General features: G+C 33.5%; 1 protein-coding gene and 1 long non-coding RNA gene across 2 annotated transcripts; one reads left to right on the top strand and one right to left on the bottom strand.

Moving 5' to 3' along the window:
- The first annotated feature begins 2,806 nt into the window (after positions 1-2,806).
- Positions 2,807-10,571, top strand: LOC148280338 (uncharacterized). Its single transcript, XR_015822635.1, has 3 exons — positions 2,807-2,887; positions 7,727-7,902; positions 10,199-10,571. It is a non-coding gene; the product is annotated as an uncharacterized LOC148280338 (long non-coding RNA).
- Positions 10,572-12,643: 2,072 nt separating this feature from the next.
- On the bottom strand, positions 12,644-15,190 carry LOC148280337 (uncharacterized). The gene has a single exon (XM_088228535.1). It carries the CDS (start codon positions 15,188-15,190, stop codon positions 12,707-12,709), a length of 2,484 nt encoding a protein of 827 aa, XP_088084661.1. The 3' UTR covers positions 12,644-12,706.
- Between the last annotated feature and the right edge of the window lie 10,382 nt (positions 15,191-25,572).

Genomic DNA, 25,572 nt, shown 5'->3' with positions numbered 1-25,572 from the left:
ACCACAGGGTTTTTAATTTTAACCCCTATAATTTACTCTTATTTTTATTTTTAATACGATTGATTATTTCACGACTGGAAACATGTTTTAATACATATTTATTTATAACCAATCTAATAAAAGTATAAACATTTGATCAAATGAAATAATTACGAATAATCTTCTCGCTTTTTTCTCCACATATAATTTAGCAATTGCTAAAGAAGGCACGCAGCATTATAATATATTCACGGATCAGCGATTACTGATTTAAGTCGACCAAATTTTGCATGTTCTCATCTTGACCCCCATTTTGTATTACGAATATAATTCTTCCATACGCAATTTCCACGACATGAAAGACATTAATTGCACAGAACAGTAACCACAGCAACTTGAATTATCAGATAAATTTTATAAATTAAACTCATTTACATATTTTTTAAATTACGACTAAAACAGCTGGTGAACAAACGTTGCAAACATAACGTCGATTACCATTATAAATTTTATTGAACGTTTTGTCGTGGACATCTATTCAAGTAGATATTTTATTCTGGTCACAATTTGATCAATAAATAATCGTTTTACTTTAAACGCGTCAATCCATGAATTATTTTGAATTATATTTCATTTATACTTAGTGAATGTTTCAACTGAAATTTAATCAAATATGTTATTTATTTTGCATCAAAAATGAGATATTATATGAAACAAACCAAATAAAAATAAAACATCAGACTTGTCGCATTCGTTTTACACATAAAACTACTTGAGATTAATTTCATTTTAATCTTTGAATGTTTATTAATTTCTGAATTTTAACTAAATACTGTACTTATAGATGTGTAGGTATGACTCAGTTTGTTTTGATTAATTTATTTAATCAGATTTTCATATAAATTGCTGAACTATTATTAATAGTAAGTCATAAATAAACCTATAAACTGTTTGTAAAAAGCTTAACATTTAAAGTAGCCGTAAAAATGCGACATAATATTTTCAGATAATTTTGTTTCAGTAAAGATGCTAGTTTGTCAAGTAATCTAATCATTCAGCTCTTATTTGATAAATAATAATCATTCAGATTTTATCATATAAGTGGAAACAGAAATTTTGATCGCCTCTATGAAATTAAAATGGCTTTTAAATTAGTATTTTATCAAAAAAATATGCGATAAGTTTTAAAACTGATGTATGAGTTTATGCCATAGTTGCATGGTTGAGTTCTGTACAATAATGCCGATAAAAATAAACAAGATTAAAAATAATGCTTTCAAAAAAAGTTTTCAAAAAAGTATTTTAGAGAGGTATTTTCACAAAAAATATATTATGACATCTTGATGAATTATATTTCTGGAATTACCTCGATAAGGTAAACTCTGTTTTATATTCAATCCCATATTTTATTAAAAATGGAACGAATATGATATTTCTCCAGCAGTCCGTGAAAATACCCATTTCAAATTATTAAAAAAATGTTATTTATTCAAAAGACTTTTGATAGTTACTTTACATTTGCGGAAGATAACAACAAAATGCGAACCCAATAAAACTGTTTTACAAAAATGGATTAAGATATTAAATTTCATTGCCGATTTGCATTGTTTGTTTGACGTTGAAAAATATTTGTTACTTCCAAAGCGATTCCCTGAATTACAGACTAAATACCTAGTGAAATACTCCATCCATCTACAACCCACTCATTGAATTCTGAATACAAAAATCGAGAGAATTTCTCCAAATTTGATAAGATAAATATCAAATTTTTTGACGCCTCCGCCAAAGAATTGATGTTTAAGTCTCTAAAAACCATTAATTTATGCAACCATAAATTTATTTGTGAGATAGTTATCGAAAATTATGATGCCGGTATTGACAACGCATATCCGACCGATATTGATAAAAAAAACTAAATAAAACTGTAAAAAGTACTGGTTTATGATTGAGTTACTCAAATTTTACGACACTCAAAATGGGTACTATTAAATTTATTGTTTCCGATAAACAGTAGAAAAAGAGACAGTTTTATTTTTCAATTCGGAGGATGATAAAATCAAATTCTCTCTTTACGTTTATTGTGCTCGTATTTTTGTATACTTTTTTCAGTGAGTGATTTGTAGGAGTGTATTGGATTTCCCTAGTTATATTATTATGTTTATTTCTTTAATCGGTATAGATCTACAGGAAGGCCCCGACACTGGCCAAAAAACCAACGTAAGAGGGTGAAATCTAAATTTGAACAGATTCACAAGCGTTCTTCGTAAACCATTTGAATAAATAAATTAAACCGTTTTCAGAGACCCAGAAAAGGTGTTTGCTGTCAGATATCGCATGAGACAATAGCTACTTACCTACCAAAATAATAAAAAAACTCATAAGCGAGTAACTAGCCCTAGATTTATAAGCAAAGTAAAAATAATGAAACTCCCATATAAAAAAATATATTGAAAAAACTAGCTCTAGATAAATCAACACTTTATAGTATATTTCTATACACACATCTCTAATTACTTTTATTTCAACGACCCCACAGTGCGCACAATACTCTTTTTGTGTTATAACATCAAAGAGATCAATTAAATATACAATCAAACTAACATTAGATAAGAAAGCAGCAAGTGTATTAGATAAACTAAGAATTAGGAAATACGCAACAAGAATACAAAGTACTCAAACAATTCAACTACGTTAAATCATTTTAACCCGTAATTAAAAAACAGAATACCCGTTTGTTCCGTTTAAAAATCACAAATAAGTAGGCTCCTAATATTTTAAAATTCAAATTCAACACTTATTTATTTTTTAACTGCCAACACTGCTCGAACGAATTTCAAATCTGACGTTCGCTTAAATTTTAAATGACAGAAATTATTTTGCTGTGCAGAGAAATTAACGAACGACAGTGGTAAGTTTGAAATTTATAAACAGTGTTTTAAATGTTTTATTAAAAAAAGAAAGTTCGCTTGTGAATCTGCCGGCATATTTCGACCCTCCAACCCCGCGGTCATACCGATTCAAAAAATCACATTTTACAATAAACAGTTATCCCATTAACACGAAATACATAATCTTAATTACTCACAAAATATTGACACTTAAGTTATATATCTTAAAATAGTAATCTTACAGACAGTGTAACCCATTCTTTCTCCGTAATCTGTAACTACCCGCTCCTTTCTTTCCGCACATAACACAAAAGAAGCCATTGATAATCAAATTAAATTAAAAATAACTACAATATACAATTTTGTACTGTTTACACACTTACAGCAGCATTTTGTACGATTTTGGTTGTTTATGATATAGATTAGATTAGACATATTGTTTCTCAGTAAAGACAAGTGTAAAACCCATGTATATATAAAATTCTTATAAATGTAACTAGTAAGGTTATTGCTACGCGGTACGCTGATATATATTCATACACTATCATACATTCACGGAGACTGGACCGCTGTGCAAGTGCAAACGATTAGCCCATTTTACACCACGGCAAAAATCTACACGGCATGATAAAATACAATAAGGTGGATTGATATTTATTGTTTTACAATTATTTATTTATTTAATGCCTGGCAAACGCAATAACCACTACACCATTAGATTAGTCGGTCTGACTAATCTCCAGTCGATTGCATTTTTACCTGAGAGTACTCGCTAAATTTAAATAATGATTTTGATTAAATTATCATTAAAATCTCTTTTGTTAAGTTTTACTATATTATTTTAACCAGGTTGTGGTCGCGTGGCTAGTGTTGCGGACTCACGGATCAGAGGTCCGAGGTTCGAACCCCACTCTATCCTAACTTGATTTCCATTTTCTAAAAGTGAGTTATTTACAACTCGTTGAAAATGGTCACCAAAATTGAAATATTTGGGTAAATGATAAGATTGCTAATATATATGTAAATATTTTATTCACTAATGCATTTTTATTGATATTTTTACTAATGTCATTAACTATGGAGTTTTATAAAAAAAAAGAAGAATATAAATATTATCAAATTCAAATAGGCACTAATGAATCTAATAAATGTTAATGAGGAAGTTTAGTGTCTTTTTTTTATTTGTTAATAGAATATTAAACTATTTTTATATTTTTAATTTTTATTTATCGTATTATCTGCGCTATGATTTTTTAAAGTTTTGTATTTCTGAAATAACTCCGCGTGTGACGTCAGAGGTTGTTCTATGACAGTTCTTCCGATTGGTTCGTTTACGGTGACCAAACCGGATATCCTTCAAAGCTCTCATATCATTGGATGGTTCATATAAACCAGTGACGTCATTCAAAGTAGTGCGTTTTTATTCAAATGTTTATTATTATTTTTTCGTACATTTTTAAGAAATTTTACCTTACAATTTAATGCTCTAATCTTTACCGCGCACAAGAAAACGTTTTTTGTATCCAATTTCCCGTAGGGCTGAAGTTCCTCATTCACTATAATTTTACCGTGCCGTGTAGATTAAGTTGATATGTGTGAAAAGGGCTATTTTCCGTCGGGTATCACTCGGCTAGTTTGTTCATTGGGAAATTCTTGTAGTAATGAACAGACTTAAGATGCAGCACTAAGCGCCTGTCTTGTGCTCCACTCAGCCTAAGTTCCGGAACTTAAATTAAAGTCAGTAAATGTGAAGCAGCGTAAAAGGGAGCAACGTACAGCTTTAAATTCACAATAAACTGGCATAGACAGTTAGTCTTTTTTACTCTACTATGCGTTTTGTATAATATGCTGCATTTGGTTCACAAATTCAATGCCTTAGTGCCAGTGCGTAAAATCAATCGGTAAAATATAAACAAAACTGAATTGGATTTTAGGTGACCTTTTCAATAGTTCTTTTTTCAACGTCTCTTCTCTACTCTTAAATTGGATAATGTCCGAAACTAAGCAAATAATAAATAAACAAGTTTTAAATATATTGTTCACATTTACATACATGGGTTTTACACTATGCCATTTTGTTAACTTCTGAAGAAATTTGGAGACATAATTTTCTAGATTAAGATTGTAAAAATTTAGATGCAAAAATTCTGGTAATACCAATAATATTTTTCTCGATACATTATATCAAATACAAAGAAACGGTAATTTAATATGCAATGATATTGGTTTCTTCACAAATGTATTATTTAAAAAATATTTGCACGGTATTTTGAATTAAAAAAGCCAGTTTATCAATGTGTTTATTTTCACAAAATTAAATCCTGTTTTACGTTTTTCAAGGGAGCAAGGAAATGAAATGTATATGTGAATAAGTAAAAATGTATGAGAAAAAATTAGATTACTCAAAAACCAAAACTATTGTAGCAAAAATAAACCAATTCTAAATTAATTATATCTCCAAAATAACAGTTTTTTTTTTAATGAAATGTTAAAGATGTATTTGAATGATATTTTACAAGCTTGAATGAAAGTCAATATTACTTTCAATTTATTATGATGAAATGTACATTCTTCTAAAAGTATTTTAACCCAATTTCTATTAAATCTTTTGTTACTCGTTTTGTACTTTTTGGTTACAATATTTTAGTTTGTTTGTGCAGTTCACATTGACAAAGCTGTATGAATAAGTTTCTTACTTAAGAAAGTATTATTACTGTTTTTTAATCATGTTTAAAACTCTCCTGCATTATATTTTTAAGCTAACCCCGAAAAAGTGAATATGAATTTCAGACATATTTCAAATGTACAACAATGTGGGTTTATTTAAAGTATTCACCTCTATTTATGGAACTGATTTTGTGCAATTTATAATAACTGTGTTCTTTAAACAATATCTTGTATTTTTGCAGATTCGTGTTGACTTTATTACAAAATGATTTCAAATACTAGAGTACACTATCAATATTTTTAGATCTGTGCATATTCCAGATAGAATAAGAGAATGATTAGATTACTTTGATTGCAGTGGTTAGTAAAATCAGCTTTAGTTTTAAGGAGAGTTACCAAACTAGTATCAACAATACCTCAAGTGACGCGACGTCAGTACGGCCCCAATGTTTATCTCAAACTAATTTTTTAAAGATGTTTGCGTTCAATAGTAAATAATTATTAATTTGTCTTACTCCATACTAATTTATAAAATTAATGAAAGTTAACAGTGTATTAATTTTTTATTGGCTTTAAAATGTTCTTCGTGTTATTATCTTTAATATTAAAGAAAAGGAAACATTTTGAAGTAAACATGGTTGTAAGACTTTCAACTGTGCCTACAGTGAAGGTATTTTTTTAGCATTTTCACCCGTTTTAGGTATGAGTATCTGTGTTCTTGTATTACATATAGAAATAACAGTTTGTTTATAGTAAATTTTGCTTGTTTCTCTTACTGAAATTTATAATTATATGCCAGAAGATGTGTCCACAGTATACCTTGTTTGCCTATTTCGCATTAAACTTGTAATTCTTTAAAAAGCTTCTATTCACTGATTATACATCACATATTTTATTTTTGCAGTTTAAACATGTAATTATTTAAAAATATGAAACAGCTTCGTCAATAAAAGCAAATTACACAAACGTTTTAACATCCTAATTGTTTTTAATAGTTAAAAGTGGTCTATTCTAGTGAGGTAGACAGTTATATCATATTGTTACAAGTATGAAGCAGTTTTACAGATAAACTTTACCATTAATTAAAGTTTTATTTGTACTTTTCTTCTTGTACGCTTTGTTGCCACATGTTTTGTGCACTTCTAAATTATTCATGGATTGTAAAATATTGATAAATATGTTTTTAAACATTCACAAAATGAAACAACAAAGATACACTGAATGCATATTTCTATACAAAGCTACAGTATAGCGAAACACAAGCATTTAGAAACATGGTTATAATATAGAGACATGGGGTCCAAACTAGTAATTATATTTCGTCAATCAATAAGGGAACAATTTGCTAATAAATGTGGATGAATCGAAAGTGATGGTTTTTGAAAGGGGTGAAAGTAAAACTTTATGTGAGATCTGTGTGTACGAGGATATTCTGAATCAGGTAGAAGAATTTCTGTATCAGGAAAGAATGTTTACTAGGGATGGAATGAGAAAGATATTGAAAGGAGGGTGAGTGCCAGGAATGGAGTGAATGGTGCTCTTAAATCTATCTTGGCAAACAAATGTTTGTGCAGGAGGCAAAACTAGCAGTTCAAGTTCCGATTCTTATGCATGGGAGCAAAGTTTGAAATTGGAAAAAAAAATATGGAAGTAGGCTGAATGCTGTCGAAATCCATTCTCAGGCAAATGTGTAGTAAAATGATGCACGATAGGTGCACAAATGTCGAGTTCCGTGCATTCTGAAAGGCTGAAACTAGCATCATCGACAAAATCAAGAAAGGAGTACAGCGTTGGTTCGGACATGTGGGGCGAATGGCCAGCAAAAGAACGGCTAAAAGGATTTACGATGCGAATGATGCATGCAGATAACGAAGAAGACTGAGAAAGACGCGGTGCAACCAAATCCAACGAATGTTTGAAGGTGGGAAATGTCAAAAGCTGGAATAATGTCATGAGAAGATGTTTGAATGTAGAGGATGCGAGGTCTACGTGCAAAGACAGTGTGATGTGCCATTTTCTCCTCTCTGCCCACCTCTATGGGGAAACGGCGTGATGGTTTGTGTGTTTATCTTTTAAATAATATTTAAAACATTGAAGTTACTTAGTTTATTCTAATTTATTTTAGAAATAAAAAACGAGTGATACTTAAATTATTATTTTAATTTTATATTAAATTATTCTTTTCATTTTAGTTGAGACCAGCTTTATTGGACTGGACACTTATTCCGACCATCAACAACGCTACTTCTCAAGAAATGCTTTCGTGGGTTTATGTCGAATCTGGTTTTTTCAGCCTGAGACTATACATTTGAAGATGTCGCTGAAGCAATGAAACCGGTCACTGATAATTTCAAATTTGTGGATTCGGGTATTGCTCGTCTTTTATTTCTATAATTAGATACGGTCTTAATATGATTTTAAAATTTCTAGCAATTTGAAATTCATTATTCTTTTTCTTCACCCTATAGTGCATAGGGCACTGCAAGGGTACACAAACCGCAGCGTATCTTGATCATTTTTGTTACAAGAAGGTAAGATGATCAGTCTTACACTTCAGGTTCTGCCAGTCCAGGGACTATAAAATATTCCAGTGTAAAAACACCCTTTTAAATTATGTATTTAAAAGAATCTGAAAAATTAAATATTCAATAACTAATTTTTTACTTTTTTTTATAATTGATTTCAACTAAATGTGATAAACAGATGGTTGTCCACCTCATGGTCAAATGGTTTAGGATTAGTTTCCCTGTATGTTAGATATTTTTTCAATAGAGATGAATCTGCTGAGAATATGCAAGTTTACAGATCTTATGATCTGTCATTGGCTGGGTTAAATGTGTAACGCTCACCATTCTGCCTACTTATAGGTAGTTTACTTCCATAATATTCACATATGGTATTTTTCAATTCTCTATATATACTTGGTTTTCATATTACATTTGCATGTCTGTTAGCCCACTATAGAGAATGAAAGTATTGAGAAAATATTTCATGGTTTCCGGACTGACAATTAAAGCATAGGACTAATCATATTGGCTTGTAATAGTAAATAAAAAGTAGGTATCTTGGTCTACATTACAGTCCTTGAAATTTAAAAATAAAAGTATAATTGTTTTTTCAGGTATTTGAAATTATTATAATTAAGCATTAGTCAAACAAAGAAGACGTTTTTTTATTATAGGATTCATAATTCTATTGTGACTGTAAGTATGGCAGCGAGACTCGGTGCCTATCCGAAGACTAAAGGCTCTCGAGATGTGGACATAAGCAATTTTCCTAGAGATACTGCATCACGAATGATGAGGTTCTTAACAGAATCGAAGCAGGCAGGCACCTGCTTGCGTATTAGACAGATTGAACACAAGTGCGTCACGAAGGTCTCCTACGTGAGGTAATAGAGAGGATGTCTGATAAGACAAACTACAGGTGGCTCCCTCGCTGAGAATACCTCGAGGATTTATGCGAAGATACTAGCTGCAGGTTATATGAAGATTTAAAGAAGACCGCACAGGACAGACAGGTGTCGCAGAAGAGATGCAGAACTTTGCCGCAAACCAATTCATTTTAGAGGATTGAAACCAGAGAACAGTCTTAGAACTTGATTCAAAATAAGCCAAATATTTTTATTAGGGACTTTTAAAAGTCAGTGGTTCTGCAGTACCAAAAATAGTCTGCAGATTTATACAAAATTCAACTAAACTAAAAATTATTATATAATGTCAAAAAAATGTTACCGACCTGCTACAGATCAAAACAAATTAGATGTATAGATTATTTTTTTATTAGTAATTTGAAATTGGGACATAAATTAAGATCCAAAATATTGATTTGTTGTTTGAAGTCAAGAATATATTGCTTTTTGTGAGCTTTTAAGTGTTTTTATGTATAAATTATGTATATTTTTTACTGTTTGGACCACCATTAACATAATCTACCAAACATACCACAAATCAATTGGCAAATATGTAAAAATTATTTTAGATTCAATTTTTGCATAAAATACACATAAACATTTAGTTTAAAATAAACCAGAGTAAGTGACTCGTATAATAAGAAAGATATCGAATAAATATTTTACTCTCAGCGCTATTGAAAGCCACATTAAAAAATAATTTAAAACATTCAAAACTAAATTTGAGCAAAACACTAAAACATTCAATCTTCGCACATATTATTTTGAATATCTCGCAGTCAAAGATGGCCGCAATTTTAATATTTTGAATATCCCTAACAGTTGTCGGTCAATCTTTGATTGCGAGTTATTAATTAGCGCCAAATGAACGCGGCAACATTATAACAACCTTGCAGCAGCACACAACAATAATTTTAATATATTTCTACACGCATTTCCATATAATTTATACAAGATCTTGCATTCATCTGGCGCCATCAACACATTTATATATAATTTTAAAGGTTTTGCATACCGTTAATGTAAATATATATTTATAAATAATTTGAACACTACTGGAAAGATAAGTTATAGGAACTATTTTGGTTGTCACAAGTGCAAGTTACTTGGTGTTTCGAGCGACGCTTTGAATATACAACAGGAATCCAGGGAAAAAGCGACCCACAATAGTAATCAACAGAAAATAATATTACTACCTTAAGGACTGACGATTAAACAACAATACAAGATTTAAATGTAAGTTTGTTTATAGGAATCAGCAGCAGAAATGTGTAAGGATCCTGAAACCATGCTCCATGTACGTAGTATTTTTTCCCGTCTGAGCCATTATTCCAAATGTATCGAAGAATCATTGAAAAACTTCTGGTGAGAAAGCCCGTATTAGGTTTTCGCTTAACTGAAATGACTCTCTACCGAAAACCCGTAGGACGTTTGCTCAGAGACACATTTCACATGTAACATTGTGTTTAACGTCTGGGACGATCATTTTAAGTTATCCAAATCAAAGGCCACGTCGAAGATGCGGGAATAAATGTACAGTAGCAATGTTGTACACACAACGCTTTTAAATAATAATAATAATTTTAATGTGTTTTAAAAATTATTCAATGTTATTTTTGGACTCTTTTGGATGATGTAATATGTATCTTTGTATGAACAAATAAATAAATATTATTATTTCTTCTTATTTACTGTATTTTCCATGTTGATTATTATGGCTTGACGCGGGCACAGCCTAAAAAGCCATAATCGGTTCATGAGTATTTCAAATGTAATTGAATTCGAAATGAATAAATACATTGGGCATACTAGAGGTTAGTTGGGTGGTGAAGTTAGGGTCTTGTGTTAGAGCATGTTATTTAAACTAAAGCAAAAATATACATGCTAAGACAATAAATGACATCAAACGGTTTTCCGACATCTTGTGAAACAAATGAAGTAATTCAACCAGCTGAATTGTGTGTTGTATATTCAAGGATTATCAATATTTTAAAACACCAGTAATATTATTCTTAAACATTACAAAAAATCGCCTCAATTTCATAATATTTTTGTCTATTATAATAACTCTCCCTTATGTCTAGACTTTGTTATGTTTAATAAATAATGGAGTCATTTAATTTGGTTCACTTGTCAAGCTAAGATGTCAGTATTTTTCAGTCTTTCTGTGTGTAGTTAACTCCTATTCTTTCATATATACCGAGAAATACTATATGTGATTTTTTCTCCAATAGAGGACTCCCTTGAACTTTCTAATTGAAATTATATTTTCCCTCGCTGAGCGCACTGCGCTCAAATCAATTTCAAAGGTTTATAAATATATAGTTACAATTTATTTAGGAACTTAGAGGACAGAAAATCATATACAGCGGATGAAATAAAAACCAAAAATCTATTCTAAGTTTACATTATATTAGTTATAAAACATTTCTGTCCAAAATTATACTTGTAATAAAGAATCTAGTATATGTTTCTTCGAAATAAAGAAGAAATAAATGTATATAATATAAATAGTATTGAAAAGGAATACTATACATAAATCTTTGGCTAATTCTTTAGGTGCTATTAAGTCGAACTGCTCTTAGGAACTTGTTTGGAACTCAATCACCGATGATCGAAGTCGTATTTCTGACAGTTAACTATCTGAGGACATCTACGGGTGTGACTATAAGGTCTGACAGTGGAAAGACACTTGGCCCTGTAATACTATGCACTCGAGAACATAGGGTGGCATTGGGGCGAATATTTACTATGAAATAATACATAAGGTAAGCTCGATGGAATACGTCGTACACAAATACTTGTTTAAAAATATAACTAGATGAGATATTTTTAAGATGACTAGAAAGCAAGATCGGCAGATCCACATTTAGTCAATAGAACAATCACTCTACACATAAAGAGGTGATTCCGGATTGTAGCGTTTTGCTTTACACTTGAATTTGTACTAATTACGTATATAAGATAATTGGTTCTACTGTTGCGAGGTGACTGAATCTGCCAGTAAAATGCACAAGAAATCATAGAGACACCTCAGTGGCTTAGTACCGAGACATAATATGTTATACACAATAGTTGAATAGTTAAATAATGTATATTTAATCACAGGTGTAGCCGTCTCCCGCCTTCAACAGATCCAGGCAATTTACACAAATCTAAAATAAAATACAATTATTATTAAGTACAGTAATGATAGATCTAGAACAGACAATTTGAATACGTCCTAGTACGTATAGTGACTAATAAATATACTTGATTACCTTACAAGTAAAAAAAAGGAACATTTTATTTCTTAATTTAGGTTTTGAAAATCAAAATTTTTCACGTACTAATAAAATGGTTAGCACCATGACCCGTCTGAAATATTCATCTAAATTTTAATTGTAATATTTTACCCATTTTTTAGTACGGCCTTCCGAGGGAGGACCCCCGGCCGGCTCTCGCGAAAAATTCCCTTAAAAGTATCATTTATACAAATGCTACCAAACATTCATTCTTCGCTTAACTAGCGGTCATCACCGACCCAATATTTCAATTCAATTACATCGATCATTAAGCATCTGTTTATGGCCCATGTCGCAGAATTTCAACACTTTACACTAAGATATCCATTCTCGGAACCAAATATTTATTTTATCCTTCCCATATAAATATAAAACTTACTCGCTAAGAATAGGAACTATTTTTTTGTGTGCTTTTTGTAGCCTCCGTAACAAAATGTGAAGTTCTCCGACGTTTAGAACGTCGTCTCGTCCTCGCCTTAGGCCGGGGTTAGGTTGAAGGATATCGTGATGGCTCCCGTGGCCCGTCTGCGCACCGGCAGGAACACCACGGATGGCACGAACTTGCCCCCGCTCTCCGAGGGGGCGTGCTCCTCTATAACAAACGGCTGCATAGTGATGGCAGTCTGCTCTGCGCCTTCTGCATCCATCCTGGGCACCGCGTAAATGGCCGGCATCTTGTTTTTCCTTCTTTCTATGTCGATGTTGTTGTCTCCATCAACTGCGGGCGATGGATCCTCAACTCCATCTCTCACCGCATAGTGCTGACTTCTCAGGTGTGTTTCCATCTCTTCAAAATTACACGTTTTGAAATCGCACTCGTAGCACTCGAACAACTCTAGCTTACTGTGTCCATTTCCTCGCGTCGTCTGTTCCTTTTCTTCAGCAGCTTCGGGTGTCTTTTGTCGGCTTTGGCACTCTCTGGTGGATGTGGGGCTGGAGTCTGGGCCGGGGCGGTCCCTCCACTCGGGAAGAGTGTGGGCGGTGATGATGTGGAACTGTAAAGCTTCCGGTTTACTGAAGGACTCCGGGCACATAGGACACAAAATGTCCATCTCTGGCCCCTGAACGTGTGATTTCTCGTGGACGTACAAAAAGGAAAGTATAGACGTTGAAAACGGACAATACGAGCAATTGTAAGTCTTTATATCGGGATTGTTAAGGTTGAACATATTCAATAGTTTTGGCTCTACTAATTTAGAATAAAAAGGAAGTCTGTCTTGTAGGTCCAAAGGCATGTTTTGTGAGTTAGAAGACATATTGCTCGTGTCCGGAATGGACAGCGGGTTCATGAGTTGCTTGTTGGCCTTCGCTTGCTGCGCTTTTGCTTGTACTTTATACTGCACTTCCAGTTCTTTCCATTTGTCGATTCCGGCTTTCCCGTGATCACTGAGGAGATGCGCTTTTAGCCACTTACTTGTTCTAAACCTTCTGCTGCAGAATGGGCAAACCTCTATAAAATGAGCAATGAAACGATTGTTTAGTATGCTCGCCTCGGGTGGGGGCTTCAGTGGACTGCTAACAGGTGGGACGTTAAAGGTTTCAGGCTCTCCCACGAGAGCCCTCATCTGTGGTAAAGGTGCCCCCGGCTCTACAATACCGTGGGTGTTATGTTTGTGTACCCTCAAGAAATACTTGCTGCATAGCTCCTTATTACAGATGTCACATATTACTCCTCCTATTTGTGTGCCATTCTCTATCTCAATACCGTGCATTCTCTGCATGTGAGTCTTCATGAAATATTTATTACAAAGTTCTTTGTTACAAATTTCACAGTAACTATTGGTCGGCGTCAAAGACATGGAAGCTCTTCGTTCTCTCTGTTGGTTCACATCTTTATCGGGTGATAAACCTTCTAAATTTACTTTTTGCTCGTTAAAATTTAGTTTCGGCGTATGAAATTCTTCGATGTGTTTCTTCAGGAGAAGGACTGAAGAGAATTCTTTCTCGCAGATGGTGCACATAGGTTTCTGCTGTTGGGACCCATCAATGCTGGTGTCTTCGCCACTAACCGATGGAAATGTAAAGTTTTCTATCGAACCAGGCATAGATATTCCATGATCGGACATCATGTGAAACTGCAACACGTAATTATTGTCAAATTCCTTTTTGCACACATAGCACTCTACGATCTTGTTGACACTCAGATCGTTCAACTGGGATATCATCGTTTGTAGTTTCTGTAGATCTTCGCTGATAAATATGGTTGTGGGAGATTGCTTCGGTTGATCATTTTTTGTGACTTCTTCACATAAAGTTTCTCTCTTCCCTTCGGTCAAATTAGAATCAATAGACTGAGTAGACAGCGGTCTCACATTATTCAAAATTGGTAAACTTACTTCCTTGGCCAGTTTGGGTGTCAGAGAATCTTCGGGAGATTGTTGTCGCTTATCTTGGTCTTCGCTCATAATTAAATTAAGCGGACTGGTTTGCCCATCTTTCCTTTCGCTTTGTTCGAAGTTTCCCAGCATATGTTGGGAAATATCTTTGTGTAGGTATTTGTCTGTGGGGGATGGTAAGAGACCGTGACGCTTTATTTTGTGGGTTTTGAGAAAATACTTGTTACAATATTCCTTGCAACAAATCTTACAAAAAGCTTCTGGGTTTATGACACCTAACCTTCTCAACATGTCTGTGCTAAAGCCCGAATCTCTCGCTTTCTTGGACGAATCCGGGGAGAGTTTTCTAGGAGTCGGAGTCATGAACGGTTCATCCTGGTCCTGACGGCCTTCTCCTTTGAAAATGAAATTCTCCGGGATGGTATTGTCGTCCGAACTGCTCCTCATATCGTCTAAAGGTATCTGTCGCGAGTTTAGAGGCATATGTAACGCTGCGGATTGGGATTCAGCGTTGGTCTTTTCCATTTCTCTCGCTTCTTCCATCATCTTCTGAATTTTCGCTTTTTGTCTTTGACTAGCCAATAAGGCGGCTTCATAAGATTTGGCGTAGTCAGCGAGCATCATGTTGTTTTTGAATTTCAGAGCTGATGATGCGAAAGCTGCGGGAATGAAAGAGGCATCCATGTTGAGTCCGTCTGTCCCGCTGCTCGAGGGGTTGTTTTCGTAAATTCCGTGTTTGTTGGCCTTGTGCGTTTTCAGGAAGTATTTGTTGCAGAACTCCTTGCTGCACAGTTCGCAATAGGCCTCGGGGTTGAAGATTCTGATGGGTTCCATCATGGGCCTCTGCGGGGGGACCCCGGCCGCGAACAGGGGGAACGGCGGGCACAGGGGATTGAAGTTTGCGGGGAGGGAATCTTTCGGCAGGTCGTGAGGGAAGCCGAGGGCGTTTTTGTAAAGGTCCGCCATTTTGGCTTGAAAGTCCGTGCCCCACGCTTCCATTCGCGGGTCGGGGGCGTTCAGCCCGGGGGTGGCAGCCACGCTGGTTCCGGGACTGTTGTCCTCCGACTCGTACGGCTCCATCTTGCACTCCATGCCGTGCCGCCCGTTTCTCTCCGCGTGCTCGTTCTCAAAATGCGACCGCAAGAGATCTAGATTCAGAAAAACGATACCGCATATCCTGCAGGGATACCTTCCGTTGGGGTTCAGCGGGAACTTGTCCGAGCCGTTCGGCGACTGTCGTTCGTTGGCGGACTGCGGCCTGTAGCGGTCCGGCGTCCTGTCCTCGAGCCGCTTCTCCCCCACGGAGTGTGGCCTGCCGTGCCTCTCGGCCTGCGCGTCCCGGCACCCCGCCTGGCAGTCCGCCCTGTCCTTGGCGCGGTAGGCGTTGAGCCTGTCGCCGCCGTCGCCCTTCCTGGCGTAGTCGGCCGGGCCGTCGTACTCCCGCCCGTTGTCCTCCGCGTGCTCCCTGTACTTGTCCAGGTGGCCCTTGTTCTGCGCGCTGAACTCGTTCTCCTTGTCTCCGTAGACTATGTGATCCTCTGCCAGCTCTCGGACTATCTCGTCCTCGAAGGCCCGGTAGGCCTCGCCCTTGACGCAGTCGTACTCCTTGCGGTCCTCCTCGTTGCAGAAGGCGCCGCCCTGGTCCGGGGGGCCCGGGTCGTGGGGGCCGCCCGCGATGCGCACGGGAGTGGACTGCTTGCGCCGCTTGGTGAGCCGCGAGGAGCCCAGGGGCTCCTCCAGGGGGCGCTTCGCCCCTGTAGACATGGCGGCGTCAGGGAGGCGTCACCTCTGCATCTGTAAATATCAATTTCATATTTGAAAAAAAAGAATACTTTGAATTCTTCTACTAATAATTCATTTATAAACTGGGTCAAAAATATAACTGAATGTTTTCTCTTTCCGATAAACTTTTGATTTGCTCTCGTATTTTTCCCTAATTTAATTACCAACTTAAATTTAATATTTTTTGCTCTTTATCTTTTCTATTTCTTATTTTCAGATTCTTTACTCTTACTTAAATGTTTTAAAAATATATTTATATACGCATCTACACCATAAATTTCATAAAGTATTCTAATTTTAGTAAACCCACGCACAGGCTGCCTATGTGGGATTTTTTTGTTTTTATGTAAAGTGATATATTATGTAATTAAAATTGTACCAAATGTAAACGAAAAATTATAAATAAAATATTCAAAAAGAAACAAAATTAACACTTTTAAAATTATCCAAAAACTATATTTTTTTTTTTTAATTAAAAGGGTTTTTTCGAACTTTTCCCGAACTCGACTATTCCCAAAATAGGGAAAACCAAGTTTCATATCACATGCAGGCGGCTCTAGACGCTGGCCAGTACGCTGGCGCGCGTATTGCAAACGAAATCGCTAAGCTACCCACACGTTAGCGAGTCGTTCAGTCGGGCCAGTGTGCGACGTCAATGGCGCACGCAAAATCGCGCGCACCCTCTGCGATAGTTCGTAGCGTACAAAAAGCTGGGCCAACGTGTGGCCGCGGTGACCAGCGCTCGGCCAGCGCCCTTTGATGTGTGATAAAAAACCGACATCAGAGGGATCGTGCGCCAGCGTATGTGCCAGCTTTGCCAGCCACAAACAGCCCACGTTGGCCAATGCGTAACTTTAGTTTAGATTTGAGTAAACATGTTGAATATTGAACTTTCGCCAAAAAAAAAATATTTTTTTTTTGGAACTAAAATTACTCATATTTTCTTAATTGTATCCACTTCTTTTCTTTTTTACTTCAGTCTGTAATAAAAAATATCGATTCCTGAAAAAGTTCAAATTAGGGAATAGTCAGTTTTGAAAAAGAACTAATATTTTCGCTAGTATATCCTGCTTATGAAGGACTGTCGTGACTGGGTTGTGGTTTCATGAGTAGTGTATTCCTTATTCGAATCACATAAACTTGTTTTTTATTTATTTATTTATTCATATTTTTCTCTTAAGCTAGGGTTTCCTAGGACAGCGGTGCCCGTATTTTAACGGCCGTAGTGAACGGTGGTGCGGTGGACAACCTTCGTAACTATGACTAGAGTGTGGTTTCCTAGGAAAACAGTGTTATCAACACCATTTAACACCATTTCCCTATGAAACCACTCTCTAGACGACGTTACGACGGCTTCCCACCGCATCACCGTCCACTACGGCCGTTAAGATACGGGCACCGCTGTCCTAGGAAACCCTAGCTTTACAAATTATAATTAATAATAAAAATAATGTGTCCTCGCTGGGGTTACCCGTGCCGAGGACACTTAAAAATATACTTTTTTGAAATGTTTTTACATTAGAGAATAAACAAAAAAGACTAACTTAACAAACAGAGATAATTAACAAAATATTCAAAACTCCCAATTCAAGCAAAAAATGCTTGCTTAAACATTTTTTTTGGAAATCACCTTAAATTGGGATTTATTGGAGTTTATAATCACTTTGAAGTGAGCCATTTTTATTACAGAAGGCTATTTAAAATATAAATGAGAACTATTTTAAATGTTAATGACGTAAGGAACGTGGACTAATTGTTTGCGGTCATTCCATTGGCTTGTTTCGATCATATGATGTCGATATGACAAGTAGATAGAACATACCGAGGTAAGATACAGATAGTACAGAAGTTAAGTATACCGTCTCGATATATACGGATGAAGATAGCGTTCATAATCGAGGCACAGGGCCTAAGTATTAAAGTAAAATGTGTTTAAAAAAGATAATAATAGATTGAATAAAAAGGTGGTCGAAGCAAAATCTTAAATATTTATTTTTTAAAACAAATACAAGCATTTAAATAAATTTTATGGTATTTTTCTTTTATTCTACGTGAAATTATTATGCCTTTGATAATATTTTGGTTAAAATCTTTTTTATGGAAATTCATTTTATTTTTTAAAGTTGGTTGTAAGAATTCAATTTCTTCATGAATAAATTTTTCATGTTCATTGCGGCCATAATTTGGCGGTGGTAGACGTTGGGGTCTGTGTGCTTTTAATTTTTTTTAATAAAACATATAATACTAAAAGTACATATTATGCTCCCAAGAGTTATTAAAGAAACTTATTTGCGACCGTACATAAAAAAAAAACATATTTTTGACAATACATAATATCATACATATAAATACATCCGAAATAGAAAGAAAATTCGGTCTTACTTCGCAAGCTTTGGAACATTGGTATACGGGGGAATCTGTATCGTTGGATATGTTCCTACATTAGTAACCGCAGTCAATCGGTCTCACTCAAGGGATTTAATTCATCATTTAAACCAATCCCATCAGGTGTCCCTCAAGGTTCGCATCTTGGACCCTTATTTTTTATTATTTATATCAATGATATAAGTTTATGCATTCAAAACTCAAATTTTTTGCTATACGCTGATGACAATAAAGTATTTAAAATTGTGTCTTCAATAAATGATTGCGAAGTTCTTCAAGCTGACTTAGATAGAATCTGTTGCTATTGCAAGGACAATCAGTTATTATTGAATTCTGATAAATGTCTTGTCATGTCATTTACTCGAAAGAAAAAAAGTATACTATTTGACTACAAACTATCTGGGAAAATTGTCAATCGTTCAATGAAAGCGAGAGATTTGGGTGTACTGATGGATGATAAGCTTTTATTTAGAGATCACATAAATACAATAGTAGATAAGGCGTACAGACTTCTAGGGTTTATCTTACGAATCTCCAAGCCATTCTCATCACCAAATACATTAAAACTTCTTTACTATACTTATGTGCGAAGTCAACTCGAATTCGCTTCATTAGTATGGTCCCCTCAATATAATGTATATATTAATCAAATTGAAAACATTCAAAAGAAATTTATAAGGAGCCTGGAATATCGTTTTGGTAACATTGAAAATGATTACGGCGCATCTTTGATCAATTTTAATATAGAATCACTACAAAAAAGGCGCCTTAGATATGATTTAATTTTTCTTTTCAAAATTCTCAATAACATAGTTGATTCGCCGTATCTTTTACAAAATATTGGTTTCCGTTGTCCTCTTCGCTATACTAGATTAAATTCCCTTTTTTATGTACCAACTTGTAAAAACAATTATACCTCGAATTCATTCATTAGACGCACCTGTAGAAATTATAACGGACTCAGTATTGATGTAGACATTTTTAACTGCACGTTGCATTTGTACAGAAAATTTCTTCATGGGGTCGATTATTTGGGATAGTTGCTGAATGTACATCTTGAGTGGTTTATGCTATGCATATGTGCCGCATGTAATGTATATGTTTGTGTATGTTTTATATGTGCGTTCATGTGTGTGCGTGGATGGCTCGGAGTGTACATTCGGTATTTTTATTTATTTTAATTTATTACCTCCATGGAAAACGCAAATGTCAACAATTATCTTTTTTTCACTTCAAATTCTTATTTATTTTTTATTTTTTGTCACATTTAATGTTTATATCTTTTTAATTTATGAAAACTTAATTGGTCTTTTTATGTTAAAAAATTGTTGTTTTTAATACTGATTTTGTATGACTGTATGTTTTCTAAATAAAATAAAATAAAATAAAACATTACTGTATAAGAAACATAAAACACCATCTATTTAAATTACATTAATAATTATCACTATCAAAAAGATTTAAGAAATATTTTTTAATTGCCACACTTCTGGATTTTTTATTAAATTTTTCGTTATTTAGCTCATTGGGCAGTTTATTATATTCGGAATGGCCAATATTTTCCAAGGACCTACTGCCGAACTTTGTTGAGCGAAACATAGACACACGAAGATTCCCCGAGTAACGCGTATTGTAATTGTGAATATCACGACCAAATGTGTATTTTAAATTAGAGTGAGCAGAAAAGTTGATGATATTTAAAATAGTATTGGTTATGTCATGCAGTGGCATTACCTTGAAAGGAAGTATCTTTGTTTGTCGGTAGATATCCTTGACATAGGATATCTATTTTTGATTTTACATGCTCAATTTTCCTACGGTTTTTTTAAGTCTTTCTTGATCTAAACACACGTTAAAACAATTTCAAGTTAACCATATCAACAAATTGAAACGTATTTTTTTCGTACACAAATGCGATTTAATTCGTGAATAGTTGCCAACAACAACGGCTAGAGAAACAATGTTGCGCCTTGGCATAAGTCAGTGTTGTGTTCTCGTATGCAGAAGTATTCCTGCGTGTATTTTATATGTGAATTATTTATTTATGTCCTGTGTTTAGCCAGGTAGTTCAATCACAAATAACTATCGACGTGATAATAAGCGACGCGATAACAATTTCTTACCGTGGTTTTTTATCGTATTCGCGATCACAATGGAACATTTGTGAACACCTAATATTAAATGTTAAAATATTTGTGTTTCGCGACGTATAATCCTGCTGCGCAATCACATGTTTTAATTTCACCGGTGTAAATATTCCAAAACTGCTATTTTTATTCATTTATTTATTATTTATCATGCTATTCATTACATTTAGCCGGCGGCGGCGGTTGGCAAGCCAAATGTCAAAAAATGCAGTCGCCATAGTAATTGTAATTTAATTTTCACTTTTTTGTATTAGATACTCCTTACTATTTGGCAAATGCAATATATTGTATTATTTTTTTTATAGTAAGCGCCGATTTTTCGCCAATGAACTGTATTTATTTACGAGGAAAACAAAAAACAAACCGACACAAGCGTTGACTTAGAAATTACACACGCGTCGACTTATGGCTGCGATAACTTAAGCATTTTCATTATTGTTCATTCTGATCGATCAAATGCTTAGCATGTTTACAGAACCTTTCTTATTACATGTATTTTTTCATCGGATGATAATAAAACGATTAGAATCAATACTATTAGTAATATTATGTCAAAGAAACGATTTAAAGGATATTAAAATGTCCACTTTTTTCCACCTTCTCTCCATCTTCGTATATTCTTATACGCGTTGCAACTTGCAACCGTTACAACCTACAGAAGTATTTATATCAGGGTCCAACACGTTAAAAACTTGGGGCCCAATACCGTGAAACGCCTCTGAAAAAATGCAATTCTACTTTGAGGTACTCTAAAATTACTTGTATTACTCGTTGGGGTGCATAATAATTATTCTTAAAAACAAAAATGTGAATATTAAAATGTGAATGCTAAAACTACTCTTATCCAAATGAAAGACAAAACCCCTACAATACATCACATACAAATAATATAATCACAAGATCCTCAACACAAAGACAACTTAAACAAACTAATACCACTTTCGGACAAAGGGATTTTGAGTATTATTAAATTAAAATCTATAACCTACTTCCACTATCTATTAAAACAATTAGTAACGAGAAAATGTTTTAAAGGGCTATAAAAAAATGGATAGTGGAGCTAGGTAGAAGTAAAATGGATTGTCTCATTCGCCCAAACCAATATTGAATTAACCGCTCCACAAGTGTATAGCTTATGTTAGGTTTTTGTTATTTTCATTGTGCGTTTTATAATATAAATAATATAGATGTACTTACATATATTCCTGTGAATATTTTGTTAATTATCTCTGTTTATTAAGTTCGCCTTCTGTGTTTATTATCTAATGTAAAAACATTTCAAAATAGTGTTTTTTTAAGTATCCTCGGCACGGGTAACCCCAGTGAGGACACATTATTTTTATTATTAATCATAGTTTGTAAGAGAAAAATATGAATAAATAAATAAACAATAATGTACACGATATTTTTTTCATTAAATTCAAGATAGTAAAATAACTCGGTAGTGCGAAGCAGACTTGAGTGTGGATCTCTGATCTGGGCGCCCCGCGAGTTGAAGTACTCTGTTATGCTGGAGATGGTTCAGAAGAAGTTTCTGGGTGAGTTCTGATACTATCTGTGGTTGTTCCCATCTGACTTCATACTGAGTATGCTTCTTTTTCTAATACGTCACTTCACACGCACATTTTCGCCCTTCTGCTGGGAGAGCATTCCATGCCATAGGGCCTCTGCCGCAAACATTCTTAGTGGGAAATGATTATTTTTTTCACGCGCAACGGAGCGATCGATTGATGCAATTTTTAGCTCAATGATAGCCGGACAGCTGATGAGTGTCACAAGTTACTTTTCATCCCGAAAAACACCAACTTCCTCGGGATAATTCTTAGTGGAAAATGGATTAACATTGAAGTATAATAATGATGCTTCGTCGCCAGAAACTAACAGATCGTCGTTTTTTTGCATAGCGATGGTTAGAGGGCCGGCAATTGACACAGGCTACTTTTTATCCCGAAAAATATATTGTTCCATCGGGAAAAACTAATTTATCAATTAATTTGTCAAAGTCAACATTAACATAATGATAATATCTAAGAAAATGTAAAAATCAGACTCCCATTAAGAAAAAAGGCGTTGCCACAAAATTCTGTTATATTTAAGACAGTAAAAAATATAATGATTCACGACATTTATAATTTTTTTAATCAAAATTCAAACTTGTGTCAGACAATTTATAAATGAAATATGCAGATATACAATTTTATGTTTTTATTTGTGTGCTTTTGTATCATTTTTTGTTAATTTCAATGATTTTATTATTTTATATTTTAAATTATGCATGTAACTAAATTTGAATAATTTATATTCTAATATTGATATCTTAGATGAGATTGATATCTGATTATTTTTTATGTTTTCTTCTTTGGAATGTTATTATCTTTTGTTTTATTCTTTATTAGTTTTACTTAATTTTTCTAGAATTTTCTGCTATTGCTTCACAAGTTAGTATATATATTTTTTTTTTTTATTCTTTTTAATTATTATGGCTTAACACGGGCACAGACTAAAAAGCCTCAATAAGTACACGAGTATGTGAACAAGTGTAATTTTGAATTAATAAATAAATATAGGATATTCCAAATTTGTGGATTCAAGTATCACTCGTCTTTTATTTATATAATAAATTACAATAAACTTCCATCAAGAATTTTCACTAACAAGCTTTAATGTTTTAATAAATAAATATAATTGTTTTTATTAGAGCACACATAATAATATTTTAAGATTTAAAAAAAATATTTTTTCAGAAATAAAAATTATATTTATAGAAATCGTTACACTTACATGAAATAAACATTTAACGATAAGAAAAACGAAATCATTCAAATTATTTTTTTACAAATTAATTTCACATTTAACAGCGTTTTTTTGGGATCATAATTCATTTTACTAATTTCACTAAATTCACACTTTCGTGCCACTTTATCTTTCATCGAATATAAATTTCAAACACAGTTTAATTTTTTTTATCGGTCATTAAGTTTAATTAAAAGTTATTTAATTGTACTTTATTGCGTAGTCACTTAAGTTAGTCTTGCACTCGATTTCAGTCAATAAAGGGTAGATTTATCGTAACTTTATTTCGATAAGAGGTTTATATTTCTTAACAATATAAAATATTATTATTTGGGGTCTTTAAAGACGTGTGCCCGGGTCAGGTAAAGCGTGCCAACTGAATTTAACGTGGTGCCTATTTAATACAATATAATATGTTATCGGGTACGTACCCCATAAGAAGCAAGGGCGGTGCATTTAATTTAATTTTATATTTTCACCCATCTGTACCTGCGATGTATCCGGCGTTACAAATTGTTCTTTGCACTAAAACAAAATGGACGTAAGATGTATATTTCAATTAAAATGTTTTTTTATGACAAAAGAGCACTTTGGTGTTTTATTTACGTATAAATTAGCTTATTCAGATAATTTCTGCATTTTTAACTTCAAAACAGAAAAAAGTATTGTTTTATCCTTGAAGGTACATATATTAATTGCTGACTGTGAGTTTCTATAAAATAAATAAATAGTGACTTTAATATACACGTAACGAGTATGGTGAATTTGATATATTTTGTTTGTTTTTAAATAACTATTCTAAAGACTTTGAATTAATATGTTTAAAATTTCTTGATATTAGTCTTTATTCACTAAATTATAAAATGATTTTTTTTTTCAAGTAAATCTTTAATAATATATATATTTATGTGTATATGTATGTGTGTGTGTGTGTGTGTGTATGTGTATACATATATATATATATATATATGTGCGTATGCATATGCATGCATGTCTATTTTATTTATTCATATTTTTTCTCTTACAAACTATAATTCATAATAAAAATAATGTGACCTCACTAGAGTTACCCGTGCCATTTATATATACTTTAAAAAAATATATTTTTACATTTAAGAATAAACAAAGAAGACTTACTGAATAAACAGAGATAATTAACAATTGTTCAGACAATTTTAAACATTACGTATTTATGTTTATAATTAATTTATGTACATCTATATTATTTATATTACAAAACGCACAATTAAAGAACGTGTATATGCATGTGTTTGTGTATGTATGTGGGTATTTTTATATATGTAATGTCTTTCTGTATACCCATATACCTATGTTGGTAAATTTCCTTAGTTTAACTAATTTTTATTTATTTATTCATATTTTACTCTCACAAACTATTAACAATAATAAAAATAATGTGACCTCACTGGCGTTACCCGTGCCGAGGACACTTAACAATATACTTTCTTGAAATGTTTTAACATTTGAGAATAAACAAGGAAGACTAACTTAATAAACAGACTAACTTAATTCAGACTGTTTTAAAACCTAGGTATATATGTACATCTATATTATTTATATCACAAAACGCACAATAAAAATAACAAAAACCTAACATAAGCTATACACTTGTGGAGCAGTTGATTCAATATTGGTTTGGGTTTTCAATATTGGTAATTATTGTTTCTTTTAGTCTTTCTTATGTTATTTTGACTTTTAACTTCATTTATGTACTTATGTTACACATTGATCTATTGCTTATAAATGAAAAAGCCCGTAAGGCGTATAAATAAATAAATGAACTTCTCCGCTCGTACGCCCCTGGCGAATGTACACAAAGAGGGCGCCAATTTTAGTGAAAAAAACACGTTTTTTCATCAAAAGCTAACAAAAGCGGAG

Source organism: Micrasema longulum, unplaced genomic scaffold (genome assembly GCF_059751315.1).
Source record: "Micrasema longulum isolate JH-2025_06_02 unplaced genomic scaffold, ASM5975131v1 h1tg000592l, whole genome shotgun sequence".
Classification (NCBI taxonomy): domain Eukaryota; kingdom Metazoa; phylum Arthropoda; class Insecta; order Trichoptera; family Brachycentridae; genus Micrasema; species Micrasema longulum.
The sequence above is the reverse complement of the archived record's forward strand: the minus strand, read 5'-3'. Positions and strand labels throughout refer to the sequence as shown.

Coding starts and splice junctions, on each gene's coding strand:
- LOC148280337 (XM_088228535.1), bottom strand. CDS start 15,190: ATGATGCTCGCTGACTACGCCAAATCTTATGAAGCCGCCTTATTGGCT.